Source organism: Eleutherodactylus coqui, chromosome 8 (assembly GCF_035609145.1).
Source record: "Eleutherodactylus coqui strain aEleCoq1 chromosome 8, aEleCoq1.hap1, whole genome shotgun sequence".
Classification (NCBI taxonomy): Eukaryota; Metazoa; Chordata; class Amphibia; order Anura; family Eleutherodactylidae; genus Eleutherodactylus; species Eleutherodactylus coqui.
The window spans coordinates 186,901,676-186,922,447 of NC_089844.1; the positions used below are offsets into that span (position 1 = coordinate 186,901,676).

Sequence of the window (20,772 nt, forward strand, 5' to 3'; positions counted from 1 at the left end):
AGTCATCCCAAGTACAATATATTGGTGTAATATTGTGTAAATAGTAAGTTCCCTTTTGGGAATCATACTTCCTAAGGACAACATCAAAGCGCCTCCCATAGTCTAGTTGGCTTCGATAGAGAAACCAGTACAATGGGGGCAAGTAGGATCCTGGGGGCTAAAAAGCCGTCACATATTCTGTAATTTGGAACGTCTACTTTGTTGGCAGTTTTCATCATCAATAGGGAGCGCCGATACTTCAGGGCTACAAGTCAGTTTGGGAGTTTTCCTTGTACTTCATTGGTCAATTCTCCAATTAGTCATCAGTGTAATATATCTTCAGGCCATCCACCCTCCCGAGTTATTAATCTAGTTATATCTCTCACTGGTGCGGTCATTGGCGTAAGAGAAACACAAGATGACTTACCGGTAATCTGTTTTCCATGAGCCCATGACGGCACAGATTATTCACCCCCCCCCCCCCCCCCCGCTGCCGTATTTGGGTTAAAAATAAACTGATAAACTTTATCAAATAAAGTTTAACAAGAAGGGATCGATCCCAATTAGTCCCTGGATCTTGCTACAGAACTGAGGAGGTGAAGGGTGCGCCGGTCTTTGAAGAGACCTGGGAGGTTCCATCTCCTGTCTGGATGGGCGGCTGTCTCTCACTGGTGCTGGCATGGGCTCATAGGAGACTGATTGCCAGTGAGTAATCTTGTGCATTCTGCATCCGCGCTACGGAATACACCGCAGAGCGGGGCGGGGATCGTTCTGGTTGCCCACCTCCATTCTCAGTAAGCAGGCCATCGTTCATAGATGACTGGCTGCCCGTTTACACAATCGTTTGCTTGTTACGCCTGTTGAAGCGGACTGTCCGTCGTCCAGCCTCTGGCAGCATTAACACTGACCGATCACTCAGACTCCCAGAGTCCAGTAAGAATCTGAATGATGATTATTCGGTATAACAGGGCCCAGTGATTAGGAGATGGGGGTGGGGGTGGGGGGTGGGGTCAGAGAGACGCCACTCTCATGACCTCAAGCCGTTCTCTGTGGTTTTACAAAGTATGTTTATTTCAGAACTCCCCCAGCATTTAGGAATAAGACCCATATGATGGCCATTTACATCTCTGTCCCGACTCTCGCCGCCGGCGGGGCGGCAGCGGGGGCCTGTGAACGACGAGCAGACAGCACTTACCCTTTTACTGTATTTTTTTCACTGACGTCTCTAAAAATGAAGAAAACATACCGAATTAAAATATAAGCTGTAACAGGAAACGTAAAAGGTTTGATATTTTGTTCCAACTTTTGCGTTATTTCCAGCACTAAAATCCTTTAATTACAAGCAAACTGCGTGAGGAGTCCAGTCTTGTGGGGGTTTATGAGCAAAAGGCTATGTCAAAACTTACTGAGGGGCTCGATAGCTGGAAACCCCAATCGCTGTGCGCAGTTCCGGCATTTCTGCGCAGATGTGAGGCGGCCTTCAGGAGGATCTCTGGCTCTCCTGCTTTAGTAGTTTGGTGCAATCCTCATTAACCCTTCAGTGAAACGGCTTATTTTGGTCCTAAGGACGTAGGGATTTTTTAAAATTTTCATTTCCACTTTTCCAGCCACATGAGGGCTTGTATTTGTGTGCCAAGCTGTGGGTTTTATTGGCATTATTCACCATTTTGGGTACATAGGGCTTTTTTCATCATCATTATTGTACTGCGCTTTTTGGGAAGTAAAACCAACAAAAAATAGAGCAAATATTTTGTTTTTTTTTGTTTTTTAAAAAAGCACTTGGCACGTGGGCTAAAGGATGTAATTATACCAAACAGGTAAAAAAAAAAAAAAGAGGGGAACGTGCAAAGCATTTTTATTTTTAATTTATACTTTTTTCATGTCCCTGTAGATAACCGAAACCTGCGATGCTATGAATGCTATAGTAACGCATTGCATTACGTCTGTACAGTGCTTGGTCCTGTACCATGGCAGACCCGACCATCACTGACTGTTACCCATGGCAAATCACCGGCCCTGCATGATTAAATGACGGAGGGCAGATGATGTCACAGGAGCAGCACCCTCCCTCTATGAAGACTTTTGCACGCCACCATCAACCTTGATCGCAGCATTTAAGGGGTTAACAGCAGGGATCACTACTCTTGCCAGTCTTGTTTTAGTGAGAGTCCCAAGGTATCAATCTGGCGCTACATACATATATTGCCAACGGAGTCTGAGTGCCCACTGCCCAGAAGTTTTGACCAGACTCCTACAGGGAGTTGACTAATTAGCGTAAAGTCCTTGCAGGCACAAAGCACTTCTGTTTTTTACAGTTTTGAATAATTTGGAAAAAGGTTTTTTTCTGCTCTAGAAGTTTTCAGATAAAACCAGGTACGGTCACGGTGGTGCTATATTCTGTCCCAACTTGGGGATGTCAGCAGATGGAGACCAACATCTCTGGGTTACAATTACTGGCATACGAACAAACTCCCTCTTAGACCCTGAACTGAAGTGTTACTGGGGCTCCTGCCAGCTTTACCACTTTCTGCAGCAGTTTACATGTACCGCTGCAACAAAACAGACTTTACAGAACAAGAGTAGAGCGTGTCCGTGGGCTGCTAGTAGACATGTCGCTCCTCCCCGTCAGCCACTGCAGCTACCCCCCAGCAACCTCAGATCCCACTCTTATCCTTATCCTGGTGTGTCCCAGCCGCAGCCACAGAGGTCTGTGGCTTAGGGCTTCTTACGACAACCATATTCGTGTGCCTCTTTTGGGCACGTAAAATAAACACGAACAATGCGCAGAGAATAAAACCCATTGATGTCAATGAGTTCGTTCTCATTAACTTTTTAGAACCTGCTCTATCTTTCTGCCTCTTGCACAGCAAAGTCCCCCACAGAAGTCTATGGCAAGTGCGCAAAAAAGCTACAGGCTGCACAATTCTGTGTAACACAGAACACGTCTGGACCTCATTAGGCTAAATGGCCTTTTAAATCAGGGCGAAGACTATTTTACACTCGCATGTAAACAGACCCTCTGTGTGCAAAACGTAGCGTACTACACGCCGACAAGTGCACAAATCAACTTTGTTCACGGCACAACGTTGTGCATACGGTGGTCTGTAGAAGCCCTTAGTCTATATCCCCAGCCAAGGAGCCGAGACTGAGAAGCGCCACGGCTGCGGTAACACTTGGCATTTTTGAAGCATTTCTGAACAGCAGAAAAAAAATACATGCGCATTTGTAAAAAAAAAACATATGTTTTTTAAAAGCTTCAAGCCATTTTTATGCATTTTTTGCAGCAGTTCAGAAATGCAGCACAAACGCCAAATGTGACTGCAGCCCCCATAGCTGCCCGTGACTGGCAGTCAGCTGTAGCATCAACTGGCAGGCTGCCACACAGAGAACCTGCACTCCAGCGGCCTTTCTATAATCACATTCGCTTTATTTGGGAATACAGCAATATATTTTTTTTGGTGCTTCTTATTGTAATGAATAACAAAATAATCCTGTTAGATATACACACAGTATATATATATATATATATATATATATATATATATATATATATATATATAATCGCCACAATGTTGTAGTAACAAACACCTACTTACTTGTCAAACACGGCTTTCACCTTCAGCTGATAGTTGAGCTCCTGCAGTTTGACCAACAGTCTGTAAGACATGAATAGTCCGGGCACAAACAAGTCATCTAGTGGCCACAATGTGTTGGTGCGTCACTGACTACAAACCTCACTTTTTAGGGATTTTACTGCCCTTTTTTTTTCTTCAGCTATCAAAATGATTTTTGCTGCGTTTTCCCCGTGACATAAGGGGCGATTTTAAAATATCGTTTTTTCCACTGACTGTTTGTTCGGTCTTTTAGTTTTATTGGGGGTAAAAAGATGAAATATATATATATCACTGAAAAGGCCTTAGAAAAATAAAAAAACTTTTATTTGAATTAAAGATAAAAAAACACTACCTCAACTCTGGGGTGGTTAAGCAAAAACAGACATACAACTTCAGACAAAGACACACATCAACTTTCATCTACTTGAAGGATGAATTGGGAATTGGCAATTATTCGGAAGATCAACGGGGTATGTGTGCCCCAAGATGTTGGAAAAGCTCAATATCTAGATTGTGACAATGGTGGTTTACTAACGCGGTATTACTATCCTCTATGCATCATAATACCTAAAGGAATGAGATCAGCGGATAAATAAGCTGACGTCCCATCAAGCTCCAGAATAATTATATGTTATCTAGATCATCTTCACATTTAGGTATTATGATGCATAGAGGATAGTAATACCGCGTTAGTAAACCACCATTGTCACAATCTAGATATTGAGCTTTTCCAACATCTTGGGGCACACATACCCCGTTGATCTTCCGAATAATTGCCAATTCCCAATTCATCCTTCAAGTAGATGAAAGTTTATGTGTGTCTTTGTCTGAAGTTGTATGTCTGTTTTTCCTTAAAGGGGTTGTCTCGCGAAAGCAAGTGGGGTTCAGCACTTCTGTATGGCCATATTAATGCACTTTGTGCGTTCTGGCTCCGCCCCCTTCTACACCAATCAGGAGGCTGGAATCGTCACACATGATGGGGTGGAGCTACGCGATGACGCGTAGAAGGGGGCGGAGCCAGAACGCCGCTGCTGCCGAACCAAGCCCAAGGCAGAAGACCCTTCTGCGCAAGCGCGTCTAATCGGGCGATTAGACGCTGAAGTTAGACGGAGCCATGGAGACGGGGACGCCAGCAACGGAACAGGTAAGTGAATAACTTCTGTATGGCTCATATTTAATGCACGATGTATATTACAAAGTGCATTAATATGGCCATACAGAAGTGCTTAACCCCACTTGGGGGGGGGACGTCCAGAGTTCGTGGAGGCATGGGGAGAGGGGTCGGGATGGCATTGTCCTGGGGGGTCCTGGCAGAAAGCTCTTACATTAAGGCCCAATGTACATGGGCGGATTTTATTTGCGGAATCGGCGCAGATTCGCTACCCATAGAAATGAATGGAGCTTCCGCGATTGAGTTCAGGTCCGCTGATTTGATTTTATTGTATTTATTTACTATCCACGTGGATTTAAAACCGAAGCATGCTCCATTTTCATCATGGATTTCGCGCGGATCTTGCTCCCTTGAAGTCTATGGGAGTGGCGGAACCGCAGCGAACCACAAATACATTTAAATGTATTTGCGGATCTGCTGCAGATTTGAAGTTTAGAAGTAATTAGGGAGGTGGGGAAAAGGCTTGGAAGGGGTTTGGTTTCTTTTCCCATTTTTTTTCCATTCAATTTCCGCGCAGAATCCGCAATTCAAATCCGCGTTCACCAGTGCGGAAAAATACAGAATCCGCGACCACAAGCTATTATTAAAAAATCATTTTTAACACAATCCGCAAGACACCCACTGCGGATCTGAAGCTTAGATCCGCAGTGGGTGCACCGAGTGTCGTGGACATTAGGCCTGATACATAAGGGAACATCTTCCTCCAGACTTCAGGAGCTCAGGGATAAGATTCCGCCACGCTGGTACAGAACCATGGAATGCTTACACAGCCCCTTGTGCTGGTGATGCTCTAGGGGCCGGGGCAATGTGTTCCATATTTGGTGGGAATGCTCTCCAGTGGCGGCCCTTTGGTCGGACGTCATGGCGTTATCCAATGATATTTGTGGTCTATCTGTCGTTCTCACATTTGAGATGGCCTTGTTGTCCATATACCCGGGATCCATTGCCCGTGTAAAGAAGGGTCTGTTAAGGTTTTTTGTCCAGGCCGTCAGGCAAATTATTCACAGATTATGGAAATCCAGTTCACCCCCAACTAGAATCCAATGGGTAGAAGCGGTCAATACTCTTGTGCCGTATGAAGAGATGAGAGCAGAGGAGGAAACGGATATTGAGGGGTTCTACGCATTGTGGTAGCCTTGGTTAGACTTCAGGTCATCCCTTAAACTTGGGGAGTGGTTGTCTGTGGTTGGCCCACACCCTACCGCTCCCTCTCCACTGGTCTGGTGTCTACTCTCCACTCTAGTCTATCTCTGGACTATTCCCATCTCTTCTATTGTCCTGCAGGGGCGGTTCTTATAACAGCCATTCTCGAGGCTCCACCCCCTCCGCAGCCTTACCTTCTCCCTTCCCTTCCTCTTTCCCAAGTTATACGGTTTCCCCTTCTTTTGTAGGATTAGATGTTCGCCTGTTTAACTGAAAACAACTGATAGGGGAATCTCCTCGAAAAATCCCAATGATAACATTTAGAGACCCGTCTACAGTACCTTAATTTCACTGTGAATTGAACGCCGGTTTTCAGAACCAAGGGCCTTTGTGGGTGCGTTGGCATACAGGGCTGCCTTTCAACCACGAATGAGCTGTAGTGAGACACAACAATATATAGAAGTGGCATTGCATTTTGCAACAACTCTTCAACCTTGGATTAGGACATGGTTACAGAATGCAGTGTATAGAAGTGGATGCATGCCCACTAGAGATGAGCGAACGCGTTCGTCCGAGCTTGATATTCGTGCGAATATTAGGGTGTTTGGGATGTTCGTTATTCGTAACGAACACCATGCGGTGTTCTGGTTACTTTCACTTCCTTCCCTGAGACGTTAGCGCGCTTTTCTGGCCAATTGAAAGACAGGGAAGGCATTACAACTTCCCCCTGCAACGTTTAAGCCCTATACCACCCCCCTGCTGTGAGTGGCTGGCGAGATCAGGTGTTCGCCTAATATAAAAGTCGGCCCCTCCCGCGGCTCGCCTCAGATGCGGTGTGAGTTAGATGAGGGACAGTGCTGTTTATACCGGAGCTGCTGTAGGGAAAGAATTGGTAGTTAGTGTAGGCTTCAAGACCCCCCAAAGGTCCTTATTAGGGCCACTGATAGCTGTGTGTTGGCTGCTGTTAGCAGTGGGATTTTTTTTTTTCTCAAAATCGCCTCTGCAGACCGTTGCACCTGGCATTAGGGACAGAAGTGCTGCATAGGCAGGGAGAGTGTTAGGAGTGAGTGTAGCCTTCAAGAACCTCAACGGTCCTTTCTAGGGCCATATTTATCCGTGTGCAGTACTGTCCAGGCTGCTGTTAGCTGTGCTGCATTTTTTTTGGGCTTCTCAAAATCGCCTCTGCAGAGCATTCCACCCTCCATTGATACTGCAGGGAAAGAATTGTATAGGCAGGGCCACAACACAGTTATTATTCATAGAATATACGCAGTGCTGCCTGTTGGTGGGAAAAAACTGAAAACAAATCTATTTGTCCAGCCTGTGTCCGTCCTAACGCCTGTGGACACGTGTGAGCTGCGTGAAAAACATTGCTAAATCATACGCACCCAGCTACGCTTTACTGCTGGCTTCGCCATTTGCTTTCCTTAATTGGGAAAAAAAATACCTGCTCTGCCAGAGTTATAATAACTCTGCTACCCTCACGTTCTGTGACACATAAGCAGGGACACAGCACAGTTATTAAACTTCTCATGTTCATTGAATATACGCAGTGCTGCCTGTTGGTGGGAAAAAACTGAAAACAAATCTATTTGTCCAGCCTCTGTCCGTCCTTACGGGCGGTGGAGACGTGTGAGCTGCGTGAAGAACAGTGCTAAATCATACGCACCCAGCTACGCTTTACTGCTGGCTTCGCCATTTGCTTTCCTTAATTGGGAAAAAAATACCTGCTCTGCCAGAGTTATAATAACTCTGCTACCCTCACGTTCTGTGACACATAAGCAGGGACACAGCACAGTTATTAAACTTCTCATGTTCATTGAATATACGCAGTGCTGCCTGTTGGTGGGAAAAAACTGAAAACAAATCTATTTGTCCAGCCTCTGTCCGTCCTTACGCCTGTGGAGACGTGTGAGCTGCGTGAAAAACATTGCTAAATCATACGCACCCAGCTACGCTTTACTGCTGGCTTCGCCATTTGCTTTCCTTAATTGGGAAAAAAATACCTGCTCTGCCAGAGTTATAATAACTCTGCTACCCTCACGTTCTGTGACACATAAGCAGGGACACAGCACAGTTATTAAACTTCTCATGTTCATTGAATATACGCAGTGCTGCCTGTTGGTGGGAAAAAACTGAAAACAAATCTATTTGTCCAGCCTCTGTCCGTCCTTACGCCTGTGGAGACGTGTGAGCTGCGTGAAAAACATTGCTAAATCATACGCACCCAGCTACGCTTTACTGCTGGCTTCGCCATTTGCTTTCCTTAATTGGGAAAAAAAATACCTGCTCTGCCAGAGTTATAATAACTCTGCTACCCTCACGTTCTGTGACACATAAGCAGGGACACAGCACAGTTATTAAACTTCTCATGTTCATTGAATATACGCAGTGCTGCCTGTTGGTGGGAAAAAACTGAAAACAAATCTATTTGTCCAGCCTCTGTCCGTCCTTACGGGCGGTGGAGACGTGTGAGCTGCGTGAAGAACAGTGCTAAATCATACGCACCCAGCTACGCTGTACTGCTGGCTTCGCCATTTGCTTTCCTTAATAGGGAAAAAAATACCTGCTCTCCAAGAGTTATAATAACTCTGCTACCCTCACGTTCTGTGACACATAAGCAGGGACACAGCACAGTTATTAAACTTCTCATGTTCATTGAATATACGCAGTGCTGCCTGTTGGTGGGAAAAAACTGAAAACAAATCTATTTGTCCAGCCTCTGTCCGTCCTTACGCCTGTGGAGACGTGTGAGCTGCGTGAAAAACATTGCTAAATCATACGCACCCAGCTACGCTTTACTGCTGGCTTCGCCATTTGCTTTCCTTAATTGGGAAAAAAATACCTGCTCTGCCAGAGTTATAATAACTCTGCTACCCTCACGTTCTGTGACACATAAGCAGGGACACAGCACAGTTATTAAACTTCTCATGTTCATTGAATATACGCAGTGCTGCCTGTTGGTGGGAAAAAACTGAAAACAAATCTATTTGTCCAGCCTCTGTCCGTCCTTACGCCTGTGGAGACGTGTGAGCTGCGTGAAAAACATTGCTAAATCATACGCACCCAGCTACGCTTTACTGCTGGCTTCGCCATTTGCTTTCCTTAATTGGGAAAAAAAATACCTGCTCTGCCAGAGTTATAATAACTCTGCTACCCTCACGTTCTGTGACACATAAGCAGGGACACAGCACAGTTATTAAACTTCTCATGTTCATTGAATATACGCAGTGCTGCCTGTTGGTGGGAAAAAACTGAAAACAAATCTATTTGTCCAGCCTCTGTCCGTCCTTACGGGCGGTGGAGACGTGTGAGCTGCGTGAAGAACAGTGCTAAATCATACGCACCCAGCTACGCTTTACTGCTGGCTTCGCCATTTGCTTTCCTTAATTGGGAAAAAAAATACCTGCTCTGCCAGAGTTATAATAACTCTGCTACCCTCACGTTCTGTGACACATAAGCAGGGACACAGCACAGTTATTAAACTTCTCATGTTCATTGAATATACGCAGTGCTGCCTGTTGGTGGGAAAAAACTGAAAACAAATCTATTTGTCCAGCCTCTGTCCGTCCTTACGGGCGGTGGAGACGTGTGAGCTGCGTGAAGAACAGTGCTAAATCATACGCACCCAGCTACGCTTTACTGCTGGCTTCGCCATTTGCTTTCCTTAATAGGGAAAAAAATACCTGCTCTCCAAGAGTTATAATAACTCTGCTACCCTCACGTTCTGTGACACATAAGCAGGGACACAGCACAGTTATTAAACTTCTCATGTTCATTGAATATACGCAGTGCTGCCTGTTGGTGGGAAAAAACTGAAAACAAATCTATTTGTCCAGCCTCTGTCCGTCCTTACGCCTGTGGAGACGTGTGAGCTGCGTGAAAAACATTGCTAAATCATACGCACCCAGCTACGCTTTACTGCTGGCTTCGCCATTTGCTTTCCTTAATTGGGAAAAAAATACCTGCTCTGCCAGAGTTATAATAACTCTGCTACCCTCACGTTCTGTGACACATAAGCAGGGACACAGCACAGTTATTAAACTTCTCATGTTCATTGAATATACGCAGTGCTGCCTGTTGGTGGGAAAAAACTGAAAACAAATCTATTTGTCCAGCCTCTGTCCGTCCTTACGCCTGTGGAGACGTGTGAGCTGCGTGAAAAACAGTGCTAAATCATACGCACCCAGCTACGCTTTACTGCTGGCTTCGCCATTTGCTTTCCTTAATTGGGAAAAAAAATACCTGCTCTGCCAGAGTTATAATAACTCTGCTACCCTCACGTTCTGTGACACATAAGCAGGGACACAGCACAGTTATTAAACTTCTCATGTTCATTGAATATACGCAGTGCTGCCTGTTGGTGGGAAAAAACTGAAAACAAATCTATTTGTCCAGCCTCTGTCCGTCCTTACGGGCGGTGGAGACGTGTGAGCTGCGTGAAGAACAGTGCTAAATCATACGCACCCAGCTACGCTGTACTGCTGGCTTCGCCATTTGCTTTCCTTAATTGGGAAAAAAATACCTGCTCTCCAAGAGTTATAATAACTCTGCTACCCTCACGTTCTGTGACACATGACGCGGGTATATCGGATGTGACCTCTGTGACCTAACCCAAACCTCCCCCTTTCTTCAATTAAAACGCTGCAACTTCTAGCTTGGATAAATTTTTGGCCACAGCGGCCATTTATTAAAATTCTTATTAACAATTGATAAAAACATCAAATAAAACAACCCACTGAAAAAGGGGAAGTCCCTGGAGCCTCCAACCCCCTCTGTCGCCTCCCCAACAGGGAAAAGGATTTCCGTCCTGCCTCCCGCCGCTCTCTCCCTCTATCCGACTCGGGAGACTGAAATCCTTCCCGCTAAAACCCTCCCGTCGCAAGACAGCCGACTCGGGAGGCAACACACAACCGGTTGCCCCTAGTCGCCCTCCTCCTCCCGACTCAGAGAGGCGCGAGCCGTTCCTCGGCTAGCCACGTTTCTCTGCAGGGACTACGGCCTGACAGAGCCGGGAGGCGACAGGCTGACCACACACACTATACCAAAAAAGGGGGAGGGGGGGGGGGAGGTAGCCATCAGCCCCCGTTCCCCCCCCCCCCCGCCCCGCACATCAGCTGGCTCCAAGAACTCCCCCCCCCCTTCCGAACGCCGCTATGACAATGTTACGATACCTCTACGACCCTTTCTACTAACTAAACTACCCCCTATATGCTAAAGTAAGGGCGGGTGGGTGGGACTTCCTCGTGGCCTCCGTCTTCTCCTTCTGCTTCTTCTTCCTCCGTTGCCGCCTAGGGATGCTCCTCCCCCTGCTGTTCCCGCACTTTCTCTCTAACTTCCCCCTCTACTCCCCCCTATACTACACCCCCCCCCCCTCTTCACCCTTCCATTAACCCTGGCCTCCCCGTTAACCCTGTCATGGGCTGCCTCCATATATATCCCCGGGGGCTACTATTCCGGCGCCTCTTGACGCGGGTATATCGGATGTGACCTCTGTGACCTAACCCAAACCTCCCCCTTTCTTCAATTAAAACGCTGCAACTTCTAGCTTGGATAAATTTTTGGCCACAGCAGCCATTTATTAAAATTCTTATTAACAATTGATAAAAACATCAAATAAAACAACCCACTGAAAAAGGGGAAGTCCCTGGAGCCTCCAACCCCCTCTGTCGCCTCCCCAACAGGGAAAAGGATTTCCGTCCTGCCTCCCGCCGCTCTCTCCCTCTATCCGACTCGGGAGACTGAAATCCTTCCCGCTAAAACCTTCCCGTCGCAAGACAGCCGACTCGGGAGGCAACACACAACCGGTTGCCCCTAGTCGCCCTCCTCCTCCCGACTCAGAGAGGCGCGAGCCGTTCCTCGGCTAGCCACGTTTCTCTGCAGGGACTACGGCCTGACAGAGCCGGGAGGCGACAGGCTGACCACACACACTATACCAAAAAAGGGGGAGGGGGGGGGGGAGGTAGCCATCAGCCCCCGTTCCCCCCCCCCCCCGCCCCGCACATCAGCTGGCTCCAAGAACTCCCCCCCCCCTTCCGAACGCCACCGCCAGCATGGCATGACCACCTCATGCCTGCGCAGCACCCCACAGAACTAACGCGCGTTCTATTCCCTCCTGAACCCCCTCTAACCACAGATCCGTCCCAATCTCGTTGAGATGGACGCCATCGCTCCTCCAATAGTTTCCTACTCCCTTCTCAAGATCTATGTGCCGAACGGCCACTCCTCCATTACGCGCAACGAAGCGTGAAACCTCCCGGTTAACCTTGATCCTGGCCTTGTCTATCCCCCGCACTGAGCGCGCGTTGCGCCACACCTTGCGAGGGACCATCTCTGACCAGACCACGATCAAGCCCCGGTACATCTGCATCATACGAAGCATATCGTACCGGATGTCCCTACCGAGGTCCCTAAAAGGTCTCTGCCCCAAATCGTTGCCCCCGACGTGCAGTACGAGGATGTTAGGCGGCCTGTCTAGGGAGACTAAGCGCTGAACGTCCTGTAACACCCGGAACCAGGCCATGCCCCGCACTCCGATCCATCGAATTACCGCCGTCTCTCTACTCAGCCTTAACTGTCTACCGTTAGGCCTGATCTTAGCCCTCTCCCCCCCCCAATACACAAAAGAGTGGCCCATTATCCACACCAACGCGGCTCGATGATCTGTAACAAAAGAAAAAAACAACTAGTCGTAATTAACCCCGCCGCAAAAACGTCCCCCCCCCCGCTTAAAGCAAGTGCGGCCTGATATAACGTTTAAACCGTCCCGACTTCCACCGACCGATGCCCATCACCGCCTGACTATCCAGTCCCCTTTCTGCTGCCTCCGTTGCCGCGCCTATTCTAAAAGAATGTGTCCCGAAATTAGAGCTGTCTAACCCCAGCGTATCTATCGCTCTTCTTAACACCGCCTCGAACTGGAACCTTGACAAAAAACGACCATCTCGGTGCTGCAGAAGAGGCCCCACCCTGACTCCTGCTAACAAACTGTAGTCCTCCCAACATTTAACTGGGCACATGGACTCTCCCCGCACTTGTCCTAGCGACACTCTCCGACCTCTACCCTCTTGATCCATCTTAGAACGACGGATGACTAATTCCAACCGCCCTTTTATAACCTTGGTATCCTCGCTTTGTAAACCCCCCCCCTTTCTTTTTGCTGGGGGAAACCAGTTCCCCCAGCCGAAGAGCCCCAAAGAAAGCTAATGAAAAAGCCAACTTAAAAAGCGAGTATTCAAACCCGTCCCCGCATATCTCCCCCAATGCGCCCCCCAATCTCTTCAACAAGTCGAACGAGATTGGCCGACGCATATCTGACCCCCCCCCGCCCCCTTCTAAACCCCTTTAGTGCCTGTCTGACTACAAAATTCTTTGTAACATCAGTCAAACCCCGCAACTTAGCGCCAAACGCCACTCCTCCCATAAATTTGTTAACTCTGGCGACTGACAACCCTGTCTCAGAACTTTTCCCCAACCACCCTAACAACGCCCCTACCCTGTCCTCGTCTGACCGCACGATTCCCCACTGCTGCAGCCACTCCTCCCATTCCGACCAGGCTGCCCTATAAGACGTCCACGTACTCCGAGCCAGTGAGGTACCTATCAAGTGCCTCACTGCTCGCTGACCACGCTCCAGATGTGTCTCGGGCAAGACACCCCTTCCTTCTCTGCTGCCGGGGCCAAACGTCGGAATCGCTCCCACTGGCAACGAGAAAGAGCATCCGCTAGTGAATTGCTCACCCCCGGCACATGTACCGCACCTATCCAAGCGTTAAGTGATAACGCTTTCAGCACCAGGTGGCGCAGTAAGGCCACCACTGGAGGGGACGATGCAGACAATTTATTTATCGCCTGCACGACCCCCAGGTTGTCGCAGTGAAAGCGTACTCTCTTGTTCCTAAATTGCTCGCCCCATATCTCCACCGCCACTATAATGGGGAAGAGCTCGAGTAGCACCAAGTTCCTTACCAACCCTGACGAGAACCAATCGCTCGGCCATCCGGCCGCGCACCACTGGCCCTGGAAGTAAATCCCAAAACCCGAACTCCCTGCGGCGTCAGTAAACAATTCCCAATCAAAATTGTTTACCATTTCCTCCATCATTACTGACCGACCGTTGTAGTTCTCTAGAAACGCCGCCCATACTGCTAAATCTTTCTTGAGTTCCTTACCTAGCCGGATAAAATGGTGGGGTAACCGAACCCCCGCCGTTGCTGACGCTAGCCTTCTGCTGAAAATTCGCCCCATCGGCATTATTCGGCAAGCGAAATTAAGCTTGCCCAATAACGATTGGAGCTCCCTCAAAGTGACCTTGGTGACAACCCTTGCTCTTTTTACCTCCGCCTTTAACTCTGTCAACTTCTCCTCGGGCAATCTGCATTCCATTGCAACCGTGTCAATGGTAATGCCCAGGAACTTTAAACATGTAGTGGGCCCCTCTGTCTTCCCAGGCGCCAAAGGCACCCCGAATTGACCGGAAACCCATTGAAGTGACCCCAGCAAAGTTGCACAAATAGGCGAACCTGCTGGCCCTATGCATAGGAAGTCATCCAAATAATGGATCACTGACCTAATCCCCGTGCAATCCCTAACTACCCATTCTAAAAAGGAACTGAACGCTTCAAAATAAGAGCAAGAAATGGAACAGCCCATGGGTAGGCACCTATCCGCAAAATAACTTCCCTCCCAAAAACACCCTAACAAACGAATGCTCTCGGGAGCAACTGGGAGCAACCTAAACGCAGACTCGATATCCACCTTTGCCAGCTTCGCTCCCTGCCCATACCTGCGGACCCATTTTATTGCGGCGTCAAATGAAGTATACACCACAGAACAAATTTCCGGGTCTATACCGTCATTTACTGACGCCCCCTTTGGGTATGACAGATGGTGTATGAGTCGAAACTTGTTAGGTTCCTTCTTAGGAACAACCCCCAGCGGTGAGACCACCAGGTCCGCCACGGGCGGGGAACGGAACGGTCCCGCCATGCGGCCTAACTGAACCTCCTTAAACAATTTTTCGGTCACCACAGCCGATTGCCGAATCGCTGACGGCAAATTCTTGGTTGTGACCGGAACCCTATGAACTGGGGCGGGAATTCTAAAACCGTCCCTAAAACCCTCAAACAGTAAACTAGCCTTATCTCGGTCGGGGTACCTATTTAGAAACGGCACCATCTTTGCCAGTTTCACTGGTGTCATCCCTTTTTCCAGGTGCCCCGAAACCCTTTCCTTTTCCTTTTTTAAAGCACTTTGCTGCTCCATGTGACGTGCCGTTACACACGGAGCAGACGTGCTTGAACCTGCAAGAGTTCCCGAATTTGCATTGGCCGTCGTTGAACTGCCAACACAATCCGAGCCTATGACTCCCTGACTGTCCTCCCTGCCCCCCCCCCTTGGGAACCACTGGCCGAGCTGCTAGTCCCGGCCCCCCCCTGAAAGGGCTGGCCAAACCTAACTGGGGCCATTACCCGCAACCATAGGCCAATATCTTTCTGATCCCACCGAATAGACGGTCGGATCGCTTTCCGCTGACGAAATTGTTCGTCGTACCTAAGCCACGTCTGGCCCCCGTACACCCTGTACGCCTCACCTATCGCATCAAGATAGCAAAAAAGGCCGGAGCAATTCTCCGGCGCCTTTTCACCTATAACGCTGGCCAGAATAGCGAAGGCTTGCATCCAGTTGGAGAACGTCTGTGGAATCAGTTTCCACCGACGTTTCTCCTCCTCTTCCTTCTTATATTCTGTCCTTTTCCCTTTATCTAAATTGAATTTTTCCAAAGGGAGAAGAGAAAAGATCTCGACGTATTCGTCGCGCCAAATCTTTTCTCTAACCTCCTTCTTTAAGTGTGCACCTAGGGGGCCCTCGAAACACACATAAACTTCCCCCTTTGCTCTGTCATCCAAGCGAATCCCTTCCCCATCTTTCTCCGTCTGGACCCCTACCGTAACGGGCGCTACCTGCTGCCCTACAGACGCCCCAGCCGTGCTACCACCCCTAGCGCTATCGTCGGCGATCGACGCATTGGACGGTAGCGTCCAAGCAGCTACTGGCGACGGCCCTGCTCTTGCGTCTTGCTTGCGCCACAACTCCCATAATCCACCCAGAAATAACCCAAAATCACTCGCTGCGCCATGTGTGCCTGCCATCGCCCCCCCATCCCCTGTCCACCCCCCAAAACTATCTCCCGCGTGCGCAACGCGGCTAACTGCATGTAGTGTAGTGTCCCCGTGTGTTTGCTCACCTGGCTGCGTAGGGGCTGTAGTCCCACCAGCCGCCGATCCTCCCTCCAGCGGATCCGATTCCTCGTCCGAATGTGGTCCGAACTGACGACCGGGGTCCTCCTCTGGCTGCATACGCACCTCCGGATTCGCAGCCGCCTGCCTGCTGCTCGGCCTGGCTCTCACGGGCCGCACTTCAGCTTGTCCCTGGAAGATACTGTGGGGCTGCTCTGCTACCACCGGCTCTCCTGCAGAGCGGCCCCACGCTGTAGCTCGGTTCACCGCCGACAGCCCGGTGTCAGGCCCCGCCCCCCTGGCAGCACGGGACCTAGTGCCGGACGCTGCGCCGTGCCGCCCGGCGAGATTCCTCCCGGGCCTGCGCTCCCCCGATGGCATGGATGGTGCAGGGAGCCGGCCCGGAGGGGCCCGTGAGGGACTCTCTATGCGGCGCCGACGCTGTGGAGCCTGATCAGGGCTCAGACGCGCCGGAGCGCGGGCCCTCCTAGTACTCGGCCCTCTCGCCGATGCTGCCGGTGTCTGCCTGCTCCCTCCTGCCTCCTCCCTCCGGCCGCTCGCAGTCCCCGACAGCGCTCCCGCTGCTGCCTCCGGTGTGCGGCTCCCCGCAGCGGCTGTCCTTCGCCCCCTTTCTCTCACCGCAGTTGCTGCAGGGGCTCCGGACGCCTCTCCCCCCGATGCTGCTGACCGTGCGGGTGCCGCTTCCACCTCCGATGGGCCCGGGGCCCCGACATCCAGGACCCTCATGAGCCAGTCGATGCCCCGCTCCTCCACCGCTGCCCGGATCTTCTCCATGGCGGCCTCCATGTCCAGTAAGTCCTCTTCTGGGCGCTTCCTGACGATCACCTTCGGGCTCTTCACGGACAGGTCTTGGGACTTCGGTCTGCAGACTTCGGTCTTGGGACTCCTGTCTGGGGTCTTGGGACTTCTGCCTGGGGTCTTGGGACTTCTGCCTGGGGTCTTGGGACTTCTGCCTGTGGTCTTGGGACTTCTGCCTGGGATCTTGGGACTTCTGCCTGGGGTCTTGGGACTTCTGCCTGGGGTCTTGGGACTTCTGTCTGGGGTCTTGGGTCTTCTCTACCTCTTCCCTCGTCTTCCTCGTGGCCTCCGTCTTCTCCTTCTGCTTCTTCTTCCTCCGTTGCCGCCTAGGGATGCTCCTCCCCCTGCTGTTCCCGCACTTTCTCTCTAACTTCCCCCTCTACTCCCCCCTATACTACACCCCCCCCCCCCTTCACCCTTCCATTAACCCTGGCCTCCCCGTTAACCCTGTCATGGGCTGCCTCCATATATATCCCCGGGGGCTACTATTCCGGCGCCTCTTAAGCAGGGACACAGCACAGTTATTAAACTTCTCATGTTCATTGAATATACGCAGTGCTGCCTGTTGGTGGGAAAAAACTGAAAACAAATCTATTTGTCCAGCCTCTGTCCGTCCTTACGGGCGGTGGAGACGTGTGAGCTGCGTGAAGAACAGTGCTAAATCATACGCACCCAGCTACGCTTTACTGCTGGCTTCGCCATTTGCTTTCCTTAATTGGGAAAAAAATACCTGCTCTGCCAGAGTTATAATAACTCTGCTACCCTCACGTTCTGTGACACATAAGCAGGGACACAGCACAGTTATTAAACTTAGATAATTCATTCACTAGAGGCAGTGGGGCCTTTCGTTTTCCAAAAAGGGCAAAAATTATATTTGGCCTGCAGTCTTGCGCCAATTTATTTCCTGCCTGTGAAATCAAATCACTGGTAATACAGCATGCTGAGGGGTAGGGGTAGGCCTAGAGGACGTGGACGCGGCCGAGGACGCGGAGGGCCAAGTCAGGGTGTGGGCACAGGCCAAGCTCCTGATCCAGGTGTGTCGCAGCCGACTGCTGCGCGATTAGGAGAGAGGCACGTTTCTGGCGTCCCCACATTCATCGCCCAATTAATGGGTCCACGCGGGAGACGGTTATTAGAAAATGAGCAGTGTGAGCAGGTCCTGTCCTGGATGGCAGAAAGTGCTTCGAGCAACCTATCGTCTACCCGCAGTTCTGCGCCGTCCACTGCTGCCAATCCGAATCCTCTGTCTGCTGCTCCTCCTTCCTCCCAGCCTCCTCACTCCACTACAATAACACCTGCTCAGGAGCGGGAGCACTCCCAGGAACTGTTCTCGGGCCCCTGCTTAGATTGGGCAGCAGCGGTTCCTCTCCCACCAGAGGAGTTTATCGTCACTGATGCCCAACCATTCGAAAGTTCCCGGAGTCCGGGGGAAGAGGCTGGGGACTTCCGCCAACTGTCTCAACAACTTTCTGTGGGTCAGGAGGACGATGACGATCAGACACAGTTGTCTTGCAGTGAGGTAGTAGTAAGGGCAGTAAGTCCCAGGGAGCAGCGCACAGAGGATTCGGAGGAAGAGCAGCAGGACGATGAGGTGACTGACCCCACCTGGTGTGCAACGCTTACTCAGGAGGACAGGTCTTCAGAGGGGGAGTCAAGGGCATCAGCAGGGCAGGTTGCAAGAGGCAGTGCGGTGTCCAGGGCCAGGGGTAGAGGCAGGGCCAGACCGAATAATCCACCAAGTGTTTCCCAAAGCGCCCCCTCGCGCCATGCCACCCTGCGGAGGCCGAGGTGCTCTAAGGTCTGGCAGTTTTTCACAGAGACGCCTGACGACCGACGAACAGTGGTGTGCAACCTTTGTCGCGCAAAGCTCAGCCGGGGAGCCAACACCAACAGCCTCACCACCACCACCATGCGCAGACATATGATGGCCAAGCACCCCGCAAGGTGGGACAAAGGCCGTTCACCGCCTCCGGTTTGCACCCCTGCCTCTCCCCCTGTGCCCCAACCTGCCACTGAGATGCAACCCCCCTCTCAGGACACAGGCACTACCGCCTCATGGCCTGCACCCACACCCTCATCTCCGCTGTCCTCGGCTCCATCCAGCAGTGTAGTTCAGCGCACCGTTCAGCCGTCGCTTGCGCAAGTGTTCGAGCGCAAGCGCAAGTACGCCGCCACGCACCCGCACGCTCAAACGTTAACCGTCCGCATCGCAAAATTCATCAGCCTTGAGATGCTGCCGTATAGGGTTGTGGAAACTGAGTCCTTCAAAAGTATCATGGAGGCGGCGGCCCCGCGCTACTCAGTTCCCAGTCGCCACTACTTTTCCCGATGTGCCGTCCCAGCCCTGCACGACCACGTCTCCCGCAACATTGTGCGCGCCCTCACCAACGCGGTTACTGCCACGGTCCACTTAACTACGGACACGTGGACAAGCACAGGCGGGCAGGGCCACTACATCTCCCTGACGGCACATTGGGTGAATTTAGTGGAGGCTGGGATAGAGTCAGAGCCTGGGACCGCTCACGTGCTACCCACCCCCAGAATTGCGGGCCCCAGCTCGGTGCTGGTATCTGCGGAGGTGTATGCTTCCTCCACTAAAGCACCCTCCTCCTCCTCCTCCTCCTCTGTCTCACAATCAAGATGTGTTAGCAGCAGCATGTCGCCAGCAGTCGGTGTCGCGCGGTGTGGCAGCACAGCGGTGGGCAAGCGTCAGCAGGCCGTGCTGAAACTACTCAGCTTAGGCGATAAGAGGCACACGGCCCACGAACTGCTGCAGGGTCTGACACAGCAGACCGACCGCTGGCTTGCGCCGCTGAGCCTCCAACCGGGCATGGTCGTGTGTGACAACGGCCGTAACCTGGTGGCGGCTCTGCAGCTCGGCAGCCTCACGCACGTGCCATGCCTGGCCCACGTCTTTAATTTGGTGGTTCAGCGCTTTCTGAAAAGCTACCCACGCTTGTCAGACCTGCTCGTAAAGGCGCGCCGGCTCTGCGCACATTTCCGCAAGTCCCACACGGACGCTGCCACCCTGCGCACCCTGCAACATCACTTTAAGCTGCCAGTGCACCGACTGCTGTGCGACGTGCCCACACGGTGGAACTCTACGCTCCACATGTTGGCCAGGCTCTATGAACAGCGTAGAGCTATAGTCGAATACCAACTCCAACATGGGCGGCGCAGTGGGAGTCAGCCTCCTCAATTCCTTTCAGAAGAGTGGGCCTGGTTGGCAGACATCTGCCATGTCCTTGGTAATTTTGAGGAGTCTACCCAGGTGGTGAGCGGCGATGCTACAATCATTAGCGTCACCATTCCTCTGCTATGCATCTTGAGAAATTCCCTGCAAACCATAAAGGCAGCTGCTTTGCGCTCGGAAACGGGGGCGGGGGAAGACAGTATGCCGCTGGATAGTCAGGGCACCCTCCTGTCTATTTCTCAGCGCGTACAGGAGGAGGAGGAGGAGCATGAGGAGGATGAGGAGGAGGGGGAAGAGACAGCTTGGGCCGCTGCTGACGGTACACCGGCTGATTGCCTGTCATCCTTTCAGCGTGTATGGCCTGAGGAGGAGGAGGAGGAGGAGGAGGAGGAGGATCCTGAAAGTGATCTTCCTAGTGAAGACAGCCATGTGTTGCGTACAGGTACCCTGGCACACATGGCTGACTTCATGTTAGGATGCCTTTCTCGTGACCCTCGCGTTGCACGCATTCTGGCCACTACGGATTACTGGGTGTACACACTGCTCGATCCACGGTATAAGGAGAACCTGCCCACTCTGATTCCCGAAGAGGAAAGGGGTTCGAGAGTGTTGCTA

General features: G+C 51.0%; 1 protein-coding gene across 3 annotated transcripts in view; it reads right to left on the reverse strand.

Moving 5' to 3' along the window:
- LOC136577272 (signal transducer and activator of transcription 1-alpha/beta-like) overlaps positions 1–20,772 on the reverse strand; it is a 145,065-nt gene that overhangs the window by 66,877 nt on the left and 57,416 nt on the right. For all 3 annotated transcript variants that reach the window (XM_066577117.1, XM_066577119.1, XM_066577118.1), the window contains 3 exons: positions 6,249–6,341; positions 3,576–3,635; positions 1,175–1,204 (listed from right to left, as the gene is read on the reverse strand). In XM_066577117.1, coding sequence (XP_066433214.1) covers positions 1,175–1,204; positions 3,576–3,635; positions 6,249–6,341 — 183 coding nt within the window. The remainder of the gene's footprint in view (positions 1–1,174; positions 1,205–3,575; positions 3,636–6,248; positions 6,342–20,772) is intronic.